Source organism: Giraffa tippelskirchi, chromosome 1, assembly GCF_054371585.1.
Source record: "Giraffa tippelskirchi isolate mGirTip1 chromosome 1, T2T-mGirTip1v1.2.pri, whole genome shotgun sequence".
NCBI classification, from domain to species: domain Eukaryota; kingdom Metazoa; phylum Chordata; class Mammalia; order Artiodactyla; family Giraffidae; genus Giraffa; species Giraffa tippelskirchi.
The window spans coordinates 54174448-54189146 of NC_137275.1; the positions used below are offsets into that span (position 1 = coordinate 54174448).

The 14699-nt window shown below is 39.6% G+C and overlaps 1 protein-coding gene across 3 annotated transcripts in view; it reads left to right on the forward strand.

The window, feature by feature from the left end:
• The window catches only part of TMEM156 (transmembrane protein 156), a 38421-nt gene that overhangs the window by 13803 nt on the left and 9919 nt on the right, over positions 1–14699 (forward strand). For 2 of the 3 annotated variants that reach the window (XM_081524615.1, XM_081524713.1), the window contains exons 3-5: positions 1947–2207; positions 5337–5456; positions 7388–7471. In XM_081524615.1, the coding sequence (XP_081380741.1) occupies positions 1947–2207; positions 5337–5456; positions 7388–7471 (465 nt within the window). Of the gene's footprint in view, positions 1–1946; positions 2208–5336; positions 5457–7387; positions 7472–9840; positions 10662–14699 lie in introns of those variants that run through there. The other variant, XM_081524797.1, reaches the window with a different exon arrangement.

The window sequence follows — 14699 nt, forward strand, 5'->3', positions numbered from 1 at the left end:
GCTGGGTCCCCCCATACTGGCATTTTTCCCATTCTTTCAAAATGGGAACAAAATTTCTTGGCATTGACTTCAGATAAAGTACAATAGGTAAATCTTTTTTCTAAGAATCTGCCTGCAATGCAGGAGACACAGGAGACAGTGATTCAATCCTTGGGTCGGGAAGATCCCCTGGAGAAGGAAATGGCAATCCATTCCAGTATTCTTGCCTGGAAAATCCTATGGACAGAGGAGCCTGGTGGGCTACAGTCCATGGGGTCCCAAAGAATCAGGTATGACTGAACGACTAAGCACATACACACACATTCAAGTAGTACTGTAACTATTGCAGGCTTCTGGGTCAAATTCGCCAGAAAACAATTTGGGGAAATACCTTCATCATGATAGAGAACAATGAAGTGTTTTAAGAATTGGAAGCTCACAGATTCTACTTCTCTACCTCCTTGAAAATAAAGCAGTGCATTGATAAGTTATTCTAGTTGCTATGGCTGTGTAGCAATCACCCCCAAACTGAGCGGCTCTAACAACAGCAATCATTTAATTTTTTTCTTTCTTCTTTCCTTCCTTTCTCTCTCTTTCTCTCTCTTTTTTCTGGGTCAGGAATTCAGAATGGGCATAACTGGGCATTTCTGGCTTGAAGCATTTCATACTGCTGGAATTAGACAGTGACTGGAGCTAACACAGGAGTGGGCTGGAGCAGCTACAGGCAAGCTGGGCATTTCTCTCTCTTCAAGTAGTCTCAGAGTTTTTCTGTGTGGTCTTTCTATTTGTGCTAGCTTGGGCTTCCTCACAGCATGGTGGCTTTAAGTTGTTTTTACTTAGTGGCCCAAGGCTCCACCATCAGGGATCCAAAAAACAAGGTAGAAATTGCTTCGTGTTTTCTGGCCTTATCATACAATGTAATTTTCTCTGCATTTGATTGGTTACAAGCAGGTAAATCCTTCCACAGAAATTCAAGGGGAAAAGTATTAGACTCCATTTATTTATGGTGGAGTGGCAAAGTTTTAGGTTAATGTGTGTGTTACAGGTTGAATTATATTGGAGTTCTAACCCCAGTATCTCAGAATGTGCCATTATTTGGAAATAGGGTTGTTGCAGATGTAAGTAGTTCAGTTTAGTGTGTTATAGTGTTAGTCACTCAGTTGTATCTGACTCTTTGCTATCCTATGGTCTGCAGCCTGCCAGGCTCCTCTGTCCATGGAATTCTCCAGGCAAGAATACTCAAGTGGGTAACCATTCCCTTCTCTAAGGGATCTTCTCAACCCAAGGATTGAACCTGGGTCTCCTGCATTGCAGGCAGATTCTTTACCGTCTGAGCCACCAGGGAAACCCATGGATAAGGTCATTAGGGTGGGCCCTAATTCAATATGACCGGCATCCTGATTGAAAAAAAAGGGGGGTGGGTGAAACTTGAGAGAGATCAGGGTGATGTTCTATAAGACAAGGACCACTGAAGACTGCCACCAAACCACCAGAAGCTAGAAGGGAAGCATGGACAGATTTTTCCTCACAGCCTTCAGAAGGAAGCAACCTTGTCAACACTTTAATCTTGAAAGTGTAGCTTCCAGAACTGTGAGACAATACATTTCTGTTGTGTAAGTCACCCAGTTTATGGTACTTTGTTATGACAACCCTAGCAAACTAGTATAATGCGGGATGGGAAATAATGCTGTGACCATTTTGGTAAATATAATCTGTCCTACAAGTCATCAGGGAAATGTTTTTTTTTCCTTTGAGAGGTTCCAAGTGTATTTCAAACTCACCTAGTTTTCACACTCTTAAAAAAATGTAAGCACTGTAATTGTTACTTTTAGGCTGATAACTTTTTGTTTCTACTCTTTCCTTATTGTATAGGAAGGAAGAGATTTAGCTTTAAGTTGTATGTGTTTTCTTACTATGTACTACTGTTTTTTGTGTGTGTGAATAACATTTTCTTAATCTCTTTCTAGTTCTTATCATGAGAGGATCAATGGAAGTGAAGTCAAATGATTTTCACTCACCTTGTCAACATTTTAACTTCACTGTAACTCCTACGGTTGACCACTTGGAGGAATATAATCTTACCTGTAACCTAAAAACCCACACTAGAAGGTCAGCAATCAAGGAGGAAGATCCAACCAAGGCAACATCTATAAACCATACTTGTAGAATTATGGAACACCCACATAATTGTATAAACATTTCTTTCCATTTAGGAATGGATGCAAAAAGTAAGTTTTTAAGGAAATTAGAGGGAAAAGGAGAGTAGAATACAGACACAAAATTAAGTAAGGGCTACCGTGTAAGCTTCACTTTTAGTCAAATAGTTGAAGAATTTTACTGATGAAATAACAAGGCTAGAAAGAATGTCAGCCCTTTTACCTGTTTATTTTTCTTTTAAAATGTGTTTTTTTTGTGGAGCACAGCTGTACTCAGAGGCAAAGGAGGCATCTATGGGTTGTTATTTGAGGAACATTACAAAGACCCTCTGCCCTAGGATAACTTCTGGGAGTGCCTATTAGCTGTGTTTGAAGTAATACTATCACACTCGTGTATTAAAGGGTGAGATTTCTTTTTAAATGTAAATATACATGTACATTGTGATATGCTATTAAATTTTGAATCAATTTAACGTGTCCTCTCTTAGAGCTGAGAAACAGACCTGAGAAAAAGGGATTTTTGATGTACTCCTGTGAAGATAGGTGGGGTATAGATTAAGCATTTTGAGTCACTGGAGGATTCTGAGGGAAAAGTAGGAGTCTGGAAGATAAAACTCACATATATATTAATTCTATTAGGTTGATTACCTTCCTAGTCACCCTATTCTGAATTAACACAATTGATTCTTTTTTAAATTAATTTTTATTGAGGTATAGTTGCTTTACAATGTTGTGTTAGTATCTACTATACAGCAAAGTGAATCAGCCATACATATGCATATATCCCCTACCATTTGGACTTCTTTTTCATTCAGGACACCACAGTTCATTAAGTTCCCTGTGCTATACAGTATGTTCTTATTAGTGATTTTATATATAGTATCACAATTGATCCTTATTACTAAGCAAGGTGCACTTACTTGATCCATAAACTCTACTCTTGAAGAGCATTTCATGATACAGCTTTAATGAGTGCTTGCTGTATGCCAAGCAGTGTGCCAGGCACTAAGGATACAGAGAAATGTAAATGGTCAAGTAAGTGTCATCAGTGTAACAGGTGCTATGTTAGAATAATGTACTCTGTTTTCTGATGTCCCAAATATATGGAAGTGTTTCAAATTGCCTTCCAATGCTTTTCTAAGGCTTTAATCGTTTTAGAGGCCATTTAAATGTTATATTTATCTTAAAGCAAACACAAACATATGATATATATGCATTTTTAAAGTGAAATATAGGACTTCAAAAAAATTTCTCCTGTGAGTTAGTTTGCCTGAGGCCCTAAAGCCTCTGCATTTAGAGGGTATTTCAAGGTTTGTGTATGTGTAGGGAGTGTGGGAGAGGATCTGAGAAAATCTGAACAGATGGTGGGGGAATCAGGGTGGAGGTTCTGAAAAGGCCGTATAGAGAAGGTGACTATGATGAAATCTGAAATATAGAGAGGTTTGGATGACAGATATTTAAAACTTATATTTATTTCAATGTCCACTTATGTATCTATCCAGTTTCTTTTTATATTTTCTAAAACATTAAGAAGAAATAACCATTGCCATATTATTTTGAGAATTTTGTGTTAATGGAAAAAATTCATAAATTCCAAAATGAAGTAGTAATTGACAGCTTTTTTGGCTACATAAATCAGGAAGTTATCAGTGGTATACAACTATGTAGTCTTATATTTGGGAAAAGTATACCTATCTTGCCATGTGTAGAACAGTGAAAATTTATTTATGTTTTATTCTGCTGTACAAAGACTAACTTGATCTCCTTTCGAAGTCCTATCTGCCAGTGGGCAGGGGAAGCTAAGTTTAGTTTAGTCTGGAAAATTTACTCTGAAACAATAATTTAATTTGTTTCTAGATATTTTTCAGATTCCTATCCATTTCCCCTTGCTCCTCTCCAAGATGGTTCCAGGGATGGGGGTAGGGGCCACATGGAGTGTAGGGAGACACACTCGCCTGTTCTCACTGGTGCTTTGGTGGGTACACTGGCTAGCTTGGTCCCAACTGTGTACATTCTGCTATTGCAGTATAATGTTGGTGAATGCACAGTTCTTTTTTCATAGCTGATCATTGCCCAATGATACCTTGGTATTGGGCCCACCTTGGCCTGCTGGTACTGTACATCTTCTATGCCAGTTAAGGCTTTTATTTTGCTGAGTAAGGAATGCAAGTCGGGCCACTAAACAGCATGGACTGATACTGGGGAGGCTGAGTGCTGCCATCCCAGTCAACAACTACCTTCTCCATTCAGCCTCTTCTTTAAATAAATGTTGACTGACTATTTAATGGACAAATGCACATGGAGTGGAGGGGCCTGTGAAAGGGATACCCAGATCATGAGCCCCAGAAGTACAGTCACCCAAGGGTAAAAACAAGTTATATATCCTGCTAAGGTGAATAAATACTACCTGTGATTTACATGCAAGGAAGAGGGTACATAGGTTGGTTTAGAATGTCAGTAGAACGTTTTGAACATAAGAAAGTCACTCTCCTTTAAGTTACTGATTCCTGGGTCTACTGGCCAGTGTGTGTTTATGGGACAAAAGGAGATCTTGCTAAGCTATCACTGATGATGATTTTCCTTCCTTGCTGCCTCACTGTCATTTGAATGAACAATTTTTTTTACTTGTATCCTTATTCAATCTGGGCGAGGGTAACTATGTTTCTAACTAATGCCTGCACTTGATCTGATCATTGCCATGTGAGCCCCTGTGGAAAGAAGGTCTGATTAATCATCTACTCAGGCCTCTTACATGCCTCAATCCAGCCTCTTTCTTTGTCTTTCCCTTTCTTCCCCATCCTCATCTTACTCATTGCATCTTTGATTTGAGGGCACATTTTTTTGACTGCTTGGCCCAGGGTCAAATGGTCAATCACAAGCGGCTCTGATGCTGGTATTCTGCTTGTTGTGATTCCAACCTAGTGACAGCAAAACTAGCATCGACATAACCTGGAAGTGAAATTAATTCTAGAATTTTGAAGCTAGCAATAAGTAGATCCGTGGAAACTACTTGGTCACGTTTCTTCATTTAGTATGTTAGAAAAGAACTCAGGAAAGCAGGTGACCCTGTGACAGTGATGGTTATATATTCAATTTCTCAGTTATGGACAGGATATACAGTAGAATCCAGCTGTATCACCATGGTGCCTCTTATCTGCTGCATCCCATTTTACTGTATTTTTGCTACATTTTTCTTTGCAGATTCTATCTGTTCCATGAAGATCACTTGGTATGTTCTAGTTCTATTAGTTTTTATAGTTTTGCTCATCTTCATTACCCACAAAATACTTGAAGGCCACAGAAGAGTGCAGAAGTGGCAGAGTAAGTACTGAAAAATTCATTATTTGGGATAATTTATCTAGTGTCCAGAAGTCCCTAATCTTATCTATAGATTCCATTTCTTTTTTTGGTTCAATTTACCACTTACTAAGCGTCTGTGTGTTTAAGTGGTGATTCTAGATAACTCAAGGGACATAAGTATAGGTAAAACAAGTGCCAGCACTCACGGAGTTTCCTTTGTTTTTCTCCAGCCCAGAGAGGTGATTAGGAGGGGGAGGAAAGGCTGGGTTAGTTGGAAGGAGTTAGTGGACTGGAGATTGAGCAGAGCTTGGTGTAAGCCAGGCAGAAGAATAGGGAATGGTGATAAAGGATTTCAGAATTGGAGGTCTTGAGCTCTAGGCTCTAGGTGATGAGTATGAGCAAGAGTCAACCTATAATAAGTGTGGGGGAGAAAATAGATTTTTGACTGTGAAGCACTAAGATGTGTAGTTGGAAATAAGGATAGTAGGGATGATATTTAAAAAGAATTAACAACTGATTAAGTATGACAAGGGCATCTACTTATCAGAGCGGACATTGACTGTCAATTACTGTTGCGGTCCTATGGTGTGTACCCACGTATATACTGGCCCTACCGCTGTGTGAGTATGTATACATGACCCTTCTGGTGTGTACCCATGCACATACTGGCTGAATATTAAACCTGATGAGTAGTTGGTCTCTTAAAGATAGTATAAAATATATCATTACAAGATTAGGCTTTGGAGACAGGGACTTAGGTTAGAATCCTAGTGCTACTACTTACTATTTATGTGACTTTGTGAAAATTACTTACCATGGTTGAGTGTTCCTTTCCACCTCTGTAAAATGAGATTAATCACCATTCTTACACAGGGTTGAGGTAAGGATTGAACTAAAGAGGTTACATAAGAAGTAGTTCTCAATCAAGGATAGTAGTATTGTGCTGGGGTGTAGTATTTCCCAAAACTCTTGTGTTCTTTACCAGGCAAGGCCATGTTAGTAGGCAGAGCAAATGGTTGCCTCTAGGTTTGAGTGAAAGTGTCATTAATTATTTTGGCTAAGTGTCTGTTGGAGATATTTCTGAGGACAGTTTCATATCGTTTTGCCATTGGTACATTAGTATATGAGGTCCTAAACACATTGGTCAGTAATATCATCAATAGTCTTCATTTGTAGAATAAACATTTGCAGAGCATTTCCATGAGTTTTTTTTTTACTAGGTTCTCAGAGTATATAGACAGGACATGTTCTACTTCTTTTATTTTATAGATGAAAAAACCTCTGAGCCTCAGAGAGATTGTGTTGTTCAAAGTAATACAGTAATAGAATGACAGAATTAGAATTAAGACCCAGGGTCTTTCTAGTTTTTATTATTTTAAATAAAATATTTTTATTATTTTAAATAAGTGCCTATCATTTGCAATAGTGCATAGTTTTGAGTTTCTTGATCTATTTTTCTATGAATGGTTACATATTAGAAAAGAGAGATAGAAACCAGATAGAGAAAATGTCTAGAAAGAGATCAATAGTGGGGAGTGACATTAAGTTTTTATGAACATCTATCTAAATGACAGGATTACTGGCTTTCAAAAGCTTGCCTTGCAAATCCAACATATGAAGTAGTGAAAATTATCATGCCATTTAGGACACTAAATATTAAATATATGTCAAATATTCTGTATATCATATATATCTATTATATATAACAAAATAATATTCTGCATATAAGAATAGATGCACAATGGCATTTATGGCAGTGGAGAAGCCATTCGTTCTAGAAAGTATCTACTTATTAATGGAAAATAACAATAAAAAAGCTCAATGTCTTATTACTCCAGGCTCTGCTATGAATGGCCCATTTTCCTTGGTACTCCTTGGAACCAACATGGGGAATATATATTAAGACTGTGCTTGCTTATCATCTAAATATTTAATATCTTTTCTTGGAATAGGTCGTAAATACAAACCTACGTCTGTCCTCTTACGAGGAAGTGATTCTGAGAAACTACGAACGTTGAACGTGCGGGTTATTTCAGGTGAGTTCTGTGATAACCAAACAGAGCACTGCCTATGAAATTCCAACGCATCACCATTTCACTATAGACACAAGATCGAGTGATCTGAGCTCATTTAAATTAGTCTTGTAGCTGGAAGAAAGGAGCCATGAGCAAATGAAATCCAGTTTAATGTGTCTTATTATCAGGGGACAGTTATGATAAAAACTACCTCCTTAAATAATGGAAAGTTAGCTTAATTGGCAAGAAGAAATTCATGTGAGTAGGCAGAGGAGAGAAAGCAATAAGGAATAAGCCTCAGGTTTATTTTTAAATGAGACAAGATACCATTATTCCTTGGAATTGCAAGAAGTAATTGCAGAGTGGGCATGGTTTTGCTGGAGTCTTCACTTAGCAGAGGGTGTCATTGTACAAAGAGAACATCTAATAGCCCCAATTAAAAAGTCCCCTGTCCTCTCCTGAGAGCTAGAAACAGAATAAGGGAGTCCTAATTAGAGCAGCTGAGGCGGCTGTGAGCACAGATGCTGTGGTTCGATCTCATTCTTCTAATTGTGAAGCCTCTTTCTGAATTCATATTGTCAAACCGTATTAAAGAGAGAGAGAGAATACAACATGGGCAAAACTTCTTCATCAGGGAGAAATAATGTCCTCAACTCGGAAAACCACAGAATTGTGACTGGTGTTACCACAGCCCCTTGTGCACAGCCAGGGAGTAGGTGCCTTCACATTTTGTGAGAAGTTAGATAAGGAAGCTTCATGTCTGCTGTGTAAACAATTTTCAAAAATGAAAGGAAACCAAACCCAGAGCCCTCACTGCAGCTGCATTTGTAACCACATGGGGATTTCCACAGCATTTCACTGGGAAATATGCTCTGGGAACTTTCTTAGCTATTTAAACTGGGAGGTACTCAGAGCCCTAATTTGAGGGGAAAAATTGGGTTGGTTGCCCCTACAGAGCTCAATTAAAAGGAACCTTAGACTTTCTACTCTCATCATTAGCAGTAAAATGGTTAATCTATGGCGAATAAGAAGCATTAGCTAAGTCATTATTTGACATCAGCAACGTACATGAACTTGGGCAAACTCCAGGAGATGGTGAGGGACAGGGAGGCCTGGCATGCAGCAGTCCATGGGGTCACAAAGAGTCAGACACGACTGGGTGACTGGGACAACAACAGCAAAAATGAGGGGAAGATTGATGAAAACTGCATGCAGTCAGTGCCAATTTTGTTTGATGAATGTAATAGATCACATAGGGTGGTTTCAAATGCCAAAAGTAATGTTTATTTGTGGCATAGCCTCTGCTCTCCCTTCTCACCCAGCGCCTGTGCCTACCATTCATGGGCCAGGCATGTTTTAAGCCAGTGCTCCTGGGCTTTGGGTTGCCTTATGAATTGTGGTACTTTCTCATTTTAAGTCATAATTCTGAGCCTTGTAGCCTTGTCTGAGAAAAAGTCAGTAGTTCCCGTCAACCCGTATAATCGGGGGAAGCACAAATTTAAAGTACTAGCTAACCACAAGACTCACCTCACAGTTTCTATTTATGAGCCTGTGATTTTCATGCACCAGAGAAATCTGCCTTGGCCATCTTTTCCCTTTAATGGTTCTCATTAAAAATCCTCTGACTTTATTACCAAGCATATAATATTAATGTTTAGAGTGAGCCAAGGGGTGATGGCCTTTTTTTAAAACCAAGAGGTCTTTGGAAGCTCAGCATCTTAAAGGGAGGAAGAAGCAGATGCTTTCCTGTTATAAATATTCCTTTAACCTAAATGCAGTCCTCCCCCCCACCCCCCCGCCCCATGATAAGTTGCTCTTTCTGAGAGAAAAATGGGAAGGAAATAATGTCTCCCCCGAGTGCTGTTTCTAAGGCCTCTCTTTGTAATGATGGATGATAGGCAACAGTGAGAATCTGAGGGAAAAAATGTGCCAGCATGGTTCTCTAGAGAAGCAGTAACATGAGTGAAAAAGAAAAAAAAAATGTAGTTCAAAGAGAGCAGTGACTATAGTCACATTCAGCAGAGCAGCTTGCTGTCAGCCCTGCCTGTACGTTCCAGAAGGTCTCTTCAGTTGTTCATGTATTACAACGCAAGTATTGTGACACACATGCATACAGAGATATAGATAGCTCACACCCTCAAGAAGATAAGAGAGAAGTAACACCCTCGCACTGCACGGGGCCTGGCACGTGCTGGGGGCATGGTGAACACAGGTGAAATAAATAAGCCTCATCGCTACAGAAAGAGATGTCATACAGAATCAATTCTCAAGCTTCTATGTGTCTCTAATATTTTCTCCCTTGCCTGGGGGAAGTGTGATGCCTTCTGTTGCCTGCCTCGGCATTCATCTATTTTACATTTTATTCACTTGACTATCTTCTCTTCACACAGGTGATGGCTCTGTCTTATTCATCTTTGGATTCTTGTCCCTGGCATGTCATTCATGCACAATAAAAGCTTATTAAATTGCAAAAACCCTAAGGGGAAATGAGTGTAGAGTAAAAGGATCAGTTGAATGAGAAATGAACCTTGGGGGTGGGGAAAGGTGAAAACAAATGGAGAGACGGAGTGATCAAGGGAACGTAATTTCATTTCATTAGAGAACATAAAATGCACTTTGTAGAACCGCTAAGGATATCAAAGGATAATAAAAAACATTTTGAAGAAATTTTGAGAACCATGCCAAAGTAACTTGGAGATTCATCCATAAAAACAGTGCTTAATGAGTTGACTATCTTGGGATATGAAGGCCAGGGTAGTGTATTTGAACCATTGGATGCAGACAATAGAAACCAACTTGGCTGGTTTGGAAGAAAGGAAATTTATGGGAAAACCAGTAGAGAACCCATGGAAGCAACAAGCACATTAGGTAATCTAAGCTTGTGTAGAAGTTGAGGGAGTACAGACAGCCAAAACCCAACTGGTGTTACCCCATAGGAATGGTCTGTTGAGAATGCCTCTGCTGATATCCACACTGGATGCTCCTTCTGGGGTGCCAGAGCTCCCCTTTGACCACCTCGCCACTTTGTATCACTGTCCAGGATTACAAGCCCCACGGAGGGATATCTGGTTGACCGAATGAAGGCACAGATTGGTACTCTGGGTACCAGGAAGCAGGGAGAGAGGATGTCTGCCCCTCTAACTTCCTGGATACTTGAGAGTGCCCCTGATACTGGATAGCCAGCAAATAAATATCTACGTGCACAACAGCAGGTTCCTAGGAGTTCAGTCTCTACTGCATGGGTCAGCCAAGGGAGTTCTATCATCTCTTTCCACACTACATCTATCAAAAATGGTGAGATCTTTAAAACTTGAAATTCTTCACTTTCAAATATTCAATCAAAATATATCGAACACGTACTCTGGGCCAGAAACGGTGCTAAGCATTGCCAACACAGTGGTCATACCACAGTGCGGTCTCTGCCTTCACAGAGCTGAGGCCACCATTCAGGAGATTCAACCCCTGGTTCCTTAGGAGAAGGGAAGCTAATTAAACTATATAAACTCAGTAACCTCCCTTGATGTGCACAGTACTTTCACACACATCATTTTATATCATTTCATAAGAACCTCACGTTTTTTTGCTGATGAGAAAAACTGAAGCTAAGAGAGTTTAAAGTAATTGACCCACTGCCAGATCCTAGCAGGGTAAGGGTTCAAACTGTGGTTGCACTTTCCAGCACATCACTTAATGGCAATGATGTACTGGGAAGTTTATTGCTGGTTCAGATCAAAACTCTTCTCACTATTTAGATGTAAAAGAGCTGGGAGCCGAGATGAAACATTTTCTCTATAACGTAGCAGGAGCTTGTATGAGACAGTGTGAGTCATCCTCAAAGTAACATTTCAGCATTGACAGTTAATGTGGGTGGGTTCTGAAGAACCACAAAGCAAAGAAAATGGAATTTTATCATGAATGAGAATTGCTAAATGCCAAAAGGAGGCAGATGATCTTGTAATATATATTACTTCCAAATAAAACTGATTGCAGTGTAAAATTATAATTTGCAACATGCTTAAGGACAGTATAAAGATTAAGTAGGTTTCAATTTTATGCAGAAGATAAATTACTGGTACCAGATGTCCAGCAACCAAGCAAGATAACATGAAAATTTAATTTTTACTTGCTTAACTATAGTATTTATGACTCTTAAAATACAGATTTGGGTTCATAAAACAGTAAAGGTTATAGCCATCTGCTTGGTTACAGAACAGATCAAGATGCAGAGGGTGACTCTACATGTAGGAGGAAATTCGTAAGTGTGAAGAATCCATAGGCTAAATAAGATGATTTATTCTATTCATTCATTGAATGATTTTTTGTGACAGCCATTTGTGCCAGGTCTGAAAAAACAGGGTAAAACATTTTGCAGATAAACATTGTCATCTTTGCACAAACTTTACCAGCCTGACCCATCCTACCCTCAGTTGCCACCTCCCTTGCAAACCTCCTCCTTTCCCACCCTGCCTTTGTCTGATTAACTCCAACCCTGCCTTTAGTTAATCTTGTTAATCTTGACTTAACTAACACTTTCTCAGGGAAGTGTCTCAGACTTGGTGGACCAAGTAAACTACACCCTCATAACATAACACATCTTTCTTTGTGGCAATTATCACTGTTGTTCTTTTACATTTCTGTAATTATTTACTGATGTCTCTCCTGTGAGCCAGTTAGCTCCTTGTGATCAAGACACTATCTGATAATACTTATTACTGCATCCCCAGCTCATAGCACAGTGTATAGAAGAGCTCATAACGGGTACCCAGTAAATATTTGTGAAATAAATACCCTGTGTTGTCTATGTTGAAAGCATGGCTGCTGTCATCTTACAAAGACCTTTCCCTCCCACACTATAACTTTTGATAATGCCTACCCAAAATAACAAAAGGAGAATGGTCAAACACTTCATCAGTTTCATTCCTTGAAGTATTAAGGATATCTGCAGTTTCAATGAATCGGACACTGAGTCAATGGCTCAGAATATTAGCACTTGTCTGTTCAAGAAGCTTTTTTCCCTCTTTAATTGCTAATTCTAGATCATTCTGCAGTCATTTTTTCCCCCATTTACATTTGATTTTCTCACTGGCCAGATTTGGAACAGTTGAGTAGTTTTAGGATCACTGTTAATAAAAACAGATGAAGCTTTGAACATAGTAGGGAGTTGGCACCTTGAAAACTGGAAATCTATTTTAAGGCATGATAATTGGTTCTATTAGCCCTAAAAGGCTAGCTATCTTAGGCTTGCACCAAAGTGTCCATGTTTTTATGTGATGGAAAGGTCAGAATGATGCATAGCAATATTGAAATTCTATATTCCTATGACAATTAGATCTTTATGACCCAGATAACCACGATGGTGTGATTACTCACCTAGAGTCAGACATCCTGGAATATTAAGTCAAGTGGGCCTTAGGAAGCATCAGTTCAGTTCAGTCACTCAGTTGTGTCCGACTCTTTGCGACCCCACGAATCACAGCATGCCAGGCCTCTCTGTCCATCACCAACTCCGGGAGACTACCCAAACCCATGTCCATCGAGTGGGTGATGCCATCCACCATCTCATCCTCTGTTGTCCCCTTCTCCTCCTGCCCCCAATCCTTCCCAGCATCAGGGTCTTCTCCAGTGAGTCAGCTCTTCGCATAAGATGGCCAAAGTATTGGAATTTCAGCTTCAATATCAGTCCTTCCAATGAACACCCAGGACTGATCTCCTTTAGGATGGACTGGTTGGATCTTCTTGCAGTCCAAGGGACTCTCAAGAGTCTTCTCCAACACCACAATTCAAAAGCATCAATTCTTCAGCGCTCAGCTTTCTTCTTCGTCCAACTCTCACATCCATACATGACCACTGGAAAAACCGTAGCCTTGACTAGATGGACCTTTGTTAGCAAAGTAATGTCTCTGCTTTTAAATATGCTATCTATGTTGGTCATAACCTTCCTTCCAAGGAGTAAGCATCTTTTAATTTCATTGCTGCAATCACCATCTGCAGTGATTTTGGAGCCCCAAAAAATAAAGTCTGACACTGTTTCCACTGTTTCCCCATCTATTTCCCATGAAGTGATGGGACCAGATACCATGATCTTAGTTTTCTAAATGTTGAGCTTTAAGCCAACATTTTCACTCTCCTCTTTCACTTTCATCAAGAGGCTCTTTAGTTCTTCTTCGCTTTCTGCCATAAGGGTGGTGTCATCTGCATATCTGAGGTTATTGATATTTCTCCCGGCAATCTTGATTCCAGCTTCTGTTTCTTCCAGCCCAGCGTTTCTCCTGATGTACTCGGCATATAAGTTAAAGAAGCAGGGTGACAATATACAGCCTTGACATACTCCTTTTCCTATTTGGAACCAGTCTGTTGTTCCATGTCCAGTTCTAACTGTTGCTTCCTGACCTGCATACAGGTTTCTCAAGAGACAGGTCAGATGGTCTGGTATTCCCATCTCTTTCAGAATTTTCCACAGTTTATTGTGATCCACACAGTCAAAGGCTTTGGCATAGTCAATAAAGCAGAAAGAGATGTTTTTCTGGAACTCTCTTGCTTTTTCGATGATCCAGCGGATGTTGGCAATTTGATCTCTGGTTCCTCTGCCTTTTCTAAAATGAGCTTGAACATCTGGAAGTTCATGGTTCACATATTGCTGAAGCCTAGCTTCGAGAATTTTGAACATTACTTTACTGGCGTGTGAAATGAGTGCAATTGTGTGGTAATTCAAGCATTCTTTGGCATTGCCTTTCTTTGGGATTGGAATGAAAACTGACTTTTCCAGTCCCGTGGCCACTTCTGAGTTTTCCAAATTTGCTGGCATATTGAGTGCAGCACTTTCACAGCATCACCTTTGAGGATTTGAAATAGCTCAACTGGAATTCCATCACCTCCACTAGCTTTGTTCGTAGTGATGCTTTCTAAGGCCCACTTAACTTCACATTCCAGGATGTCTGGCTCTAGGTGAGTGATCAACCATCGTGATTACCTAGGTCGTGAAGATCTTTTTTGTACAGTTCTTTTGTGTATTCTTGCCACCTCTTCTTAATATCTTCTGCTTCTGTTAGGTCCATACCATTTCTGGCCTTTATCGAGCCCAGCTTTACATGAAATGTTCCCTTGATATCTCTAATTTTCTTGAAGAGATCTCTAGTCTTTCTCATTCTGTTGTTTTCCTCTATTTCTTTGCATTGATTGCTGAGGAAGGCTTTCTTATCTCTCCTTGCTATTCTTTGGAACTCTGCATTCAGATGGGAATATCTTTCCT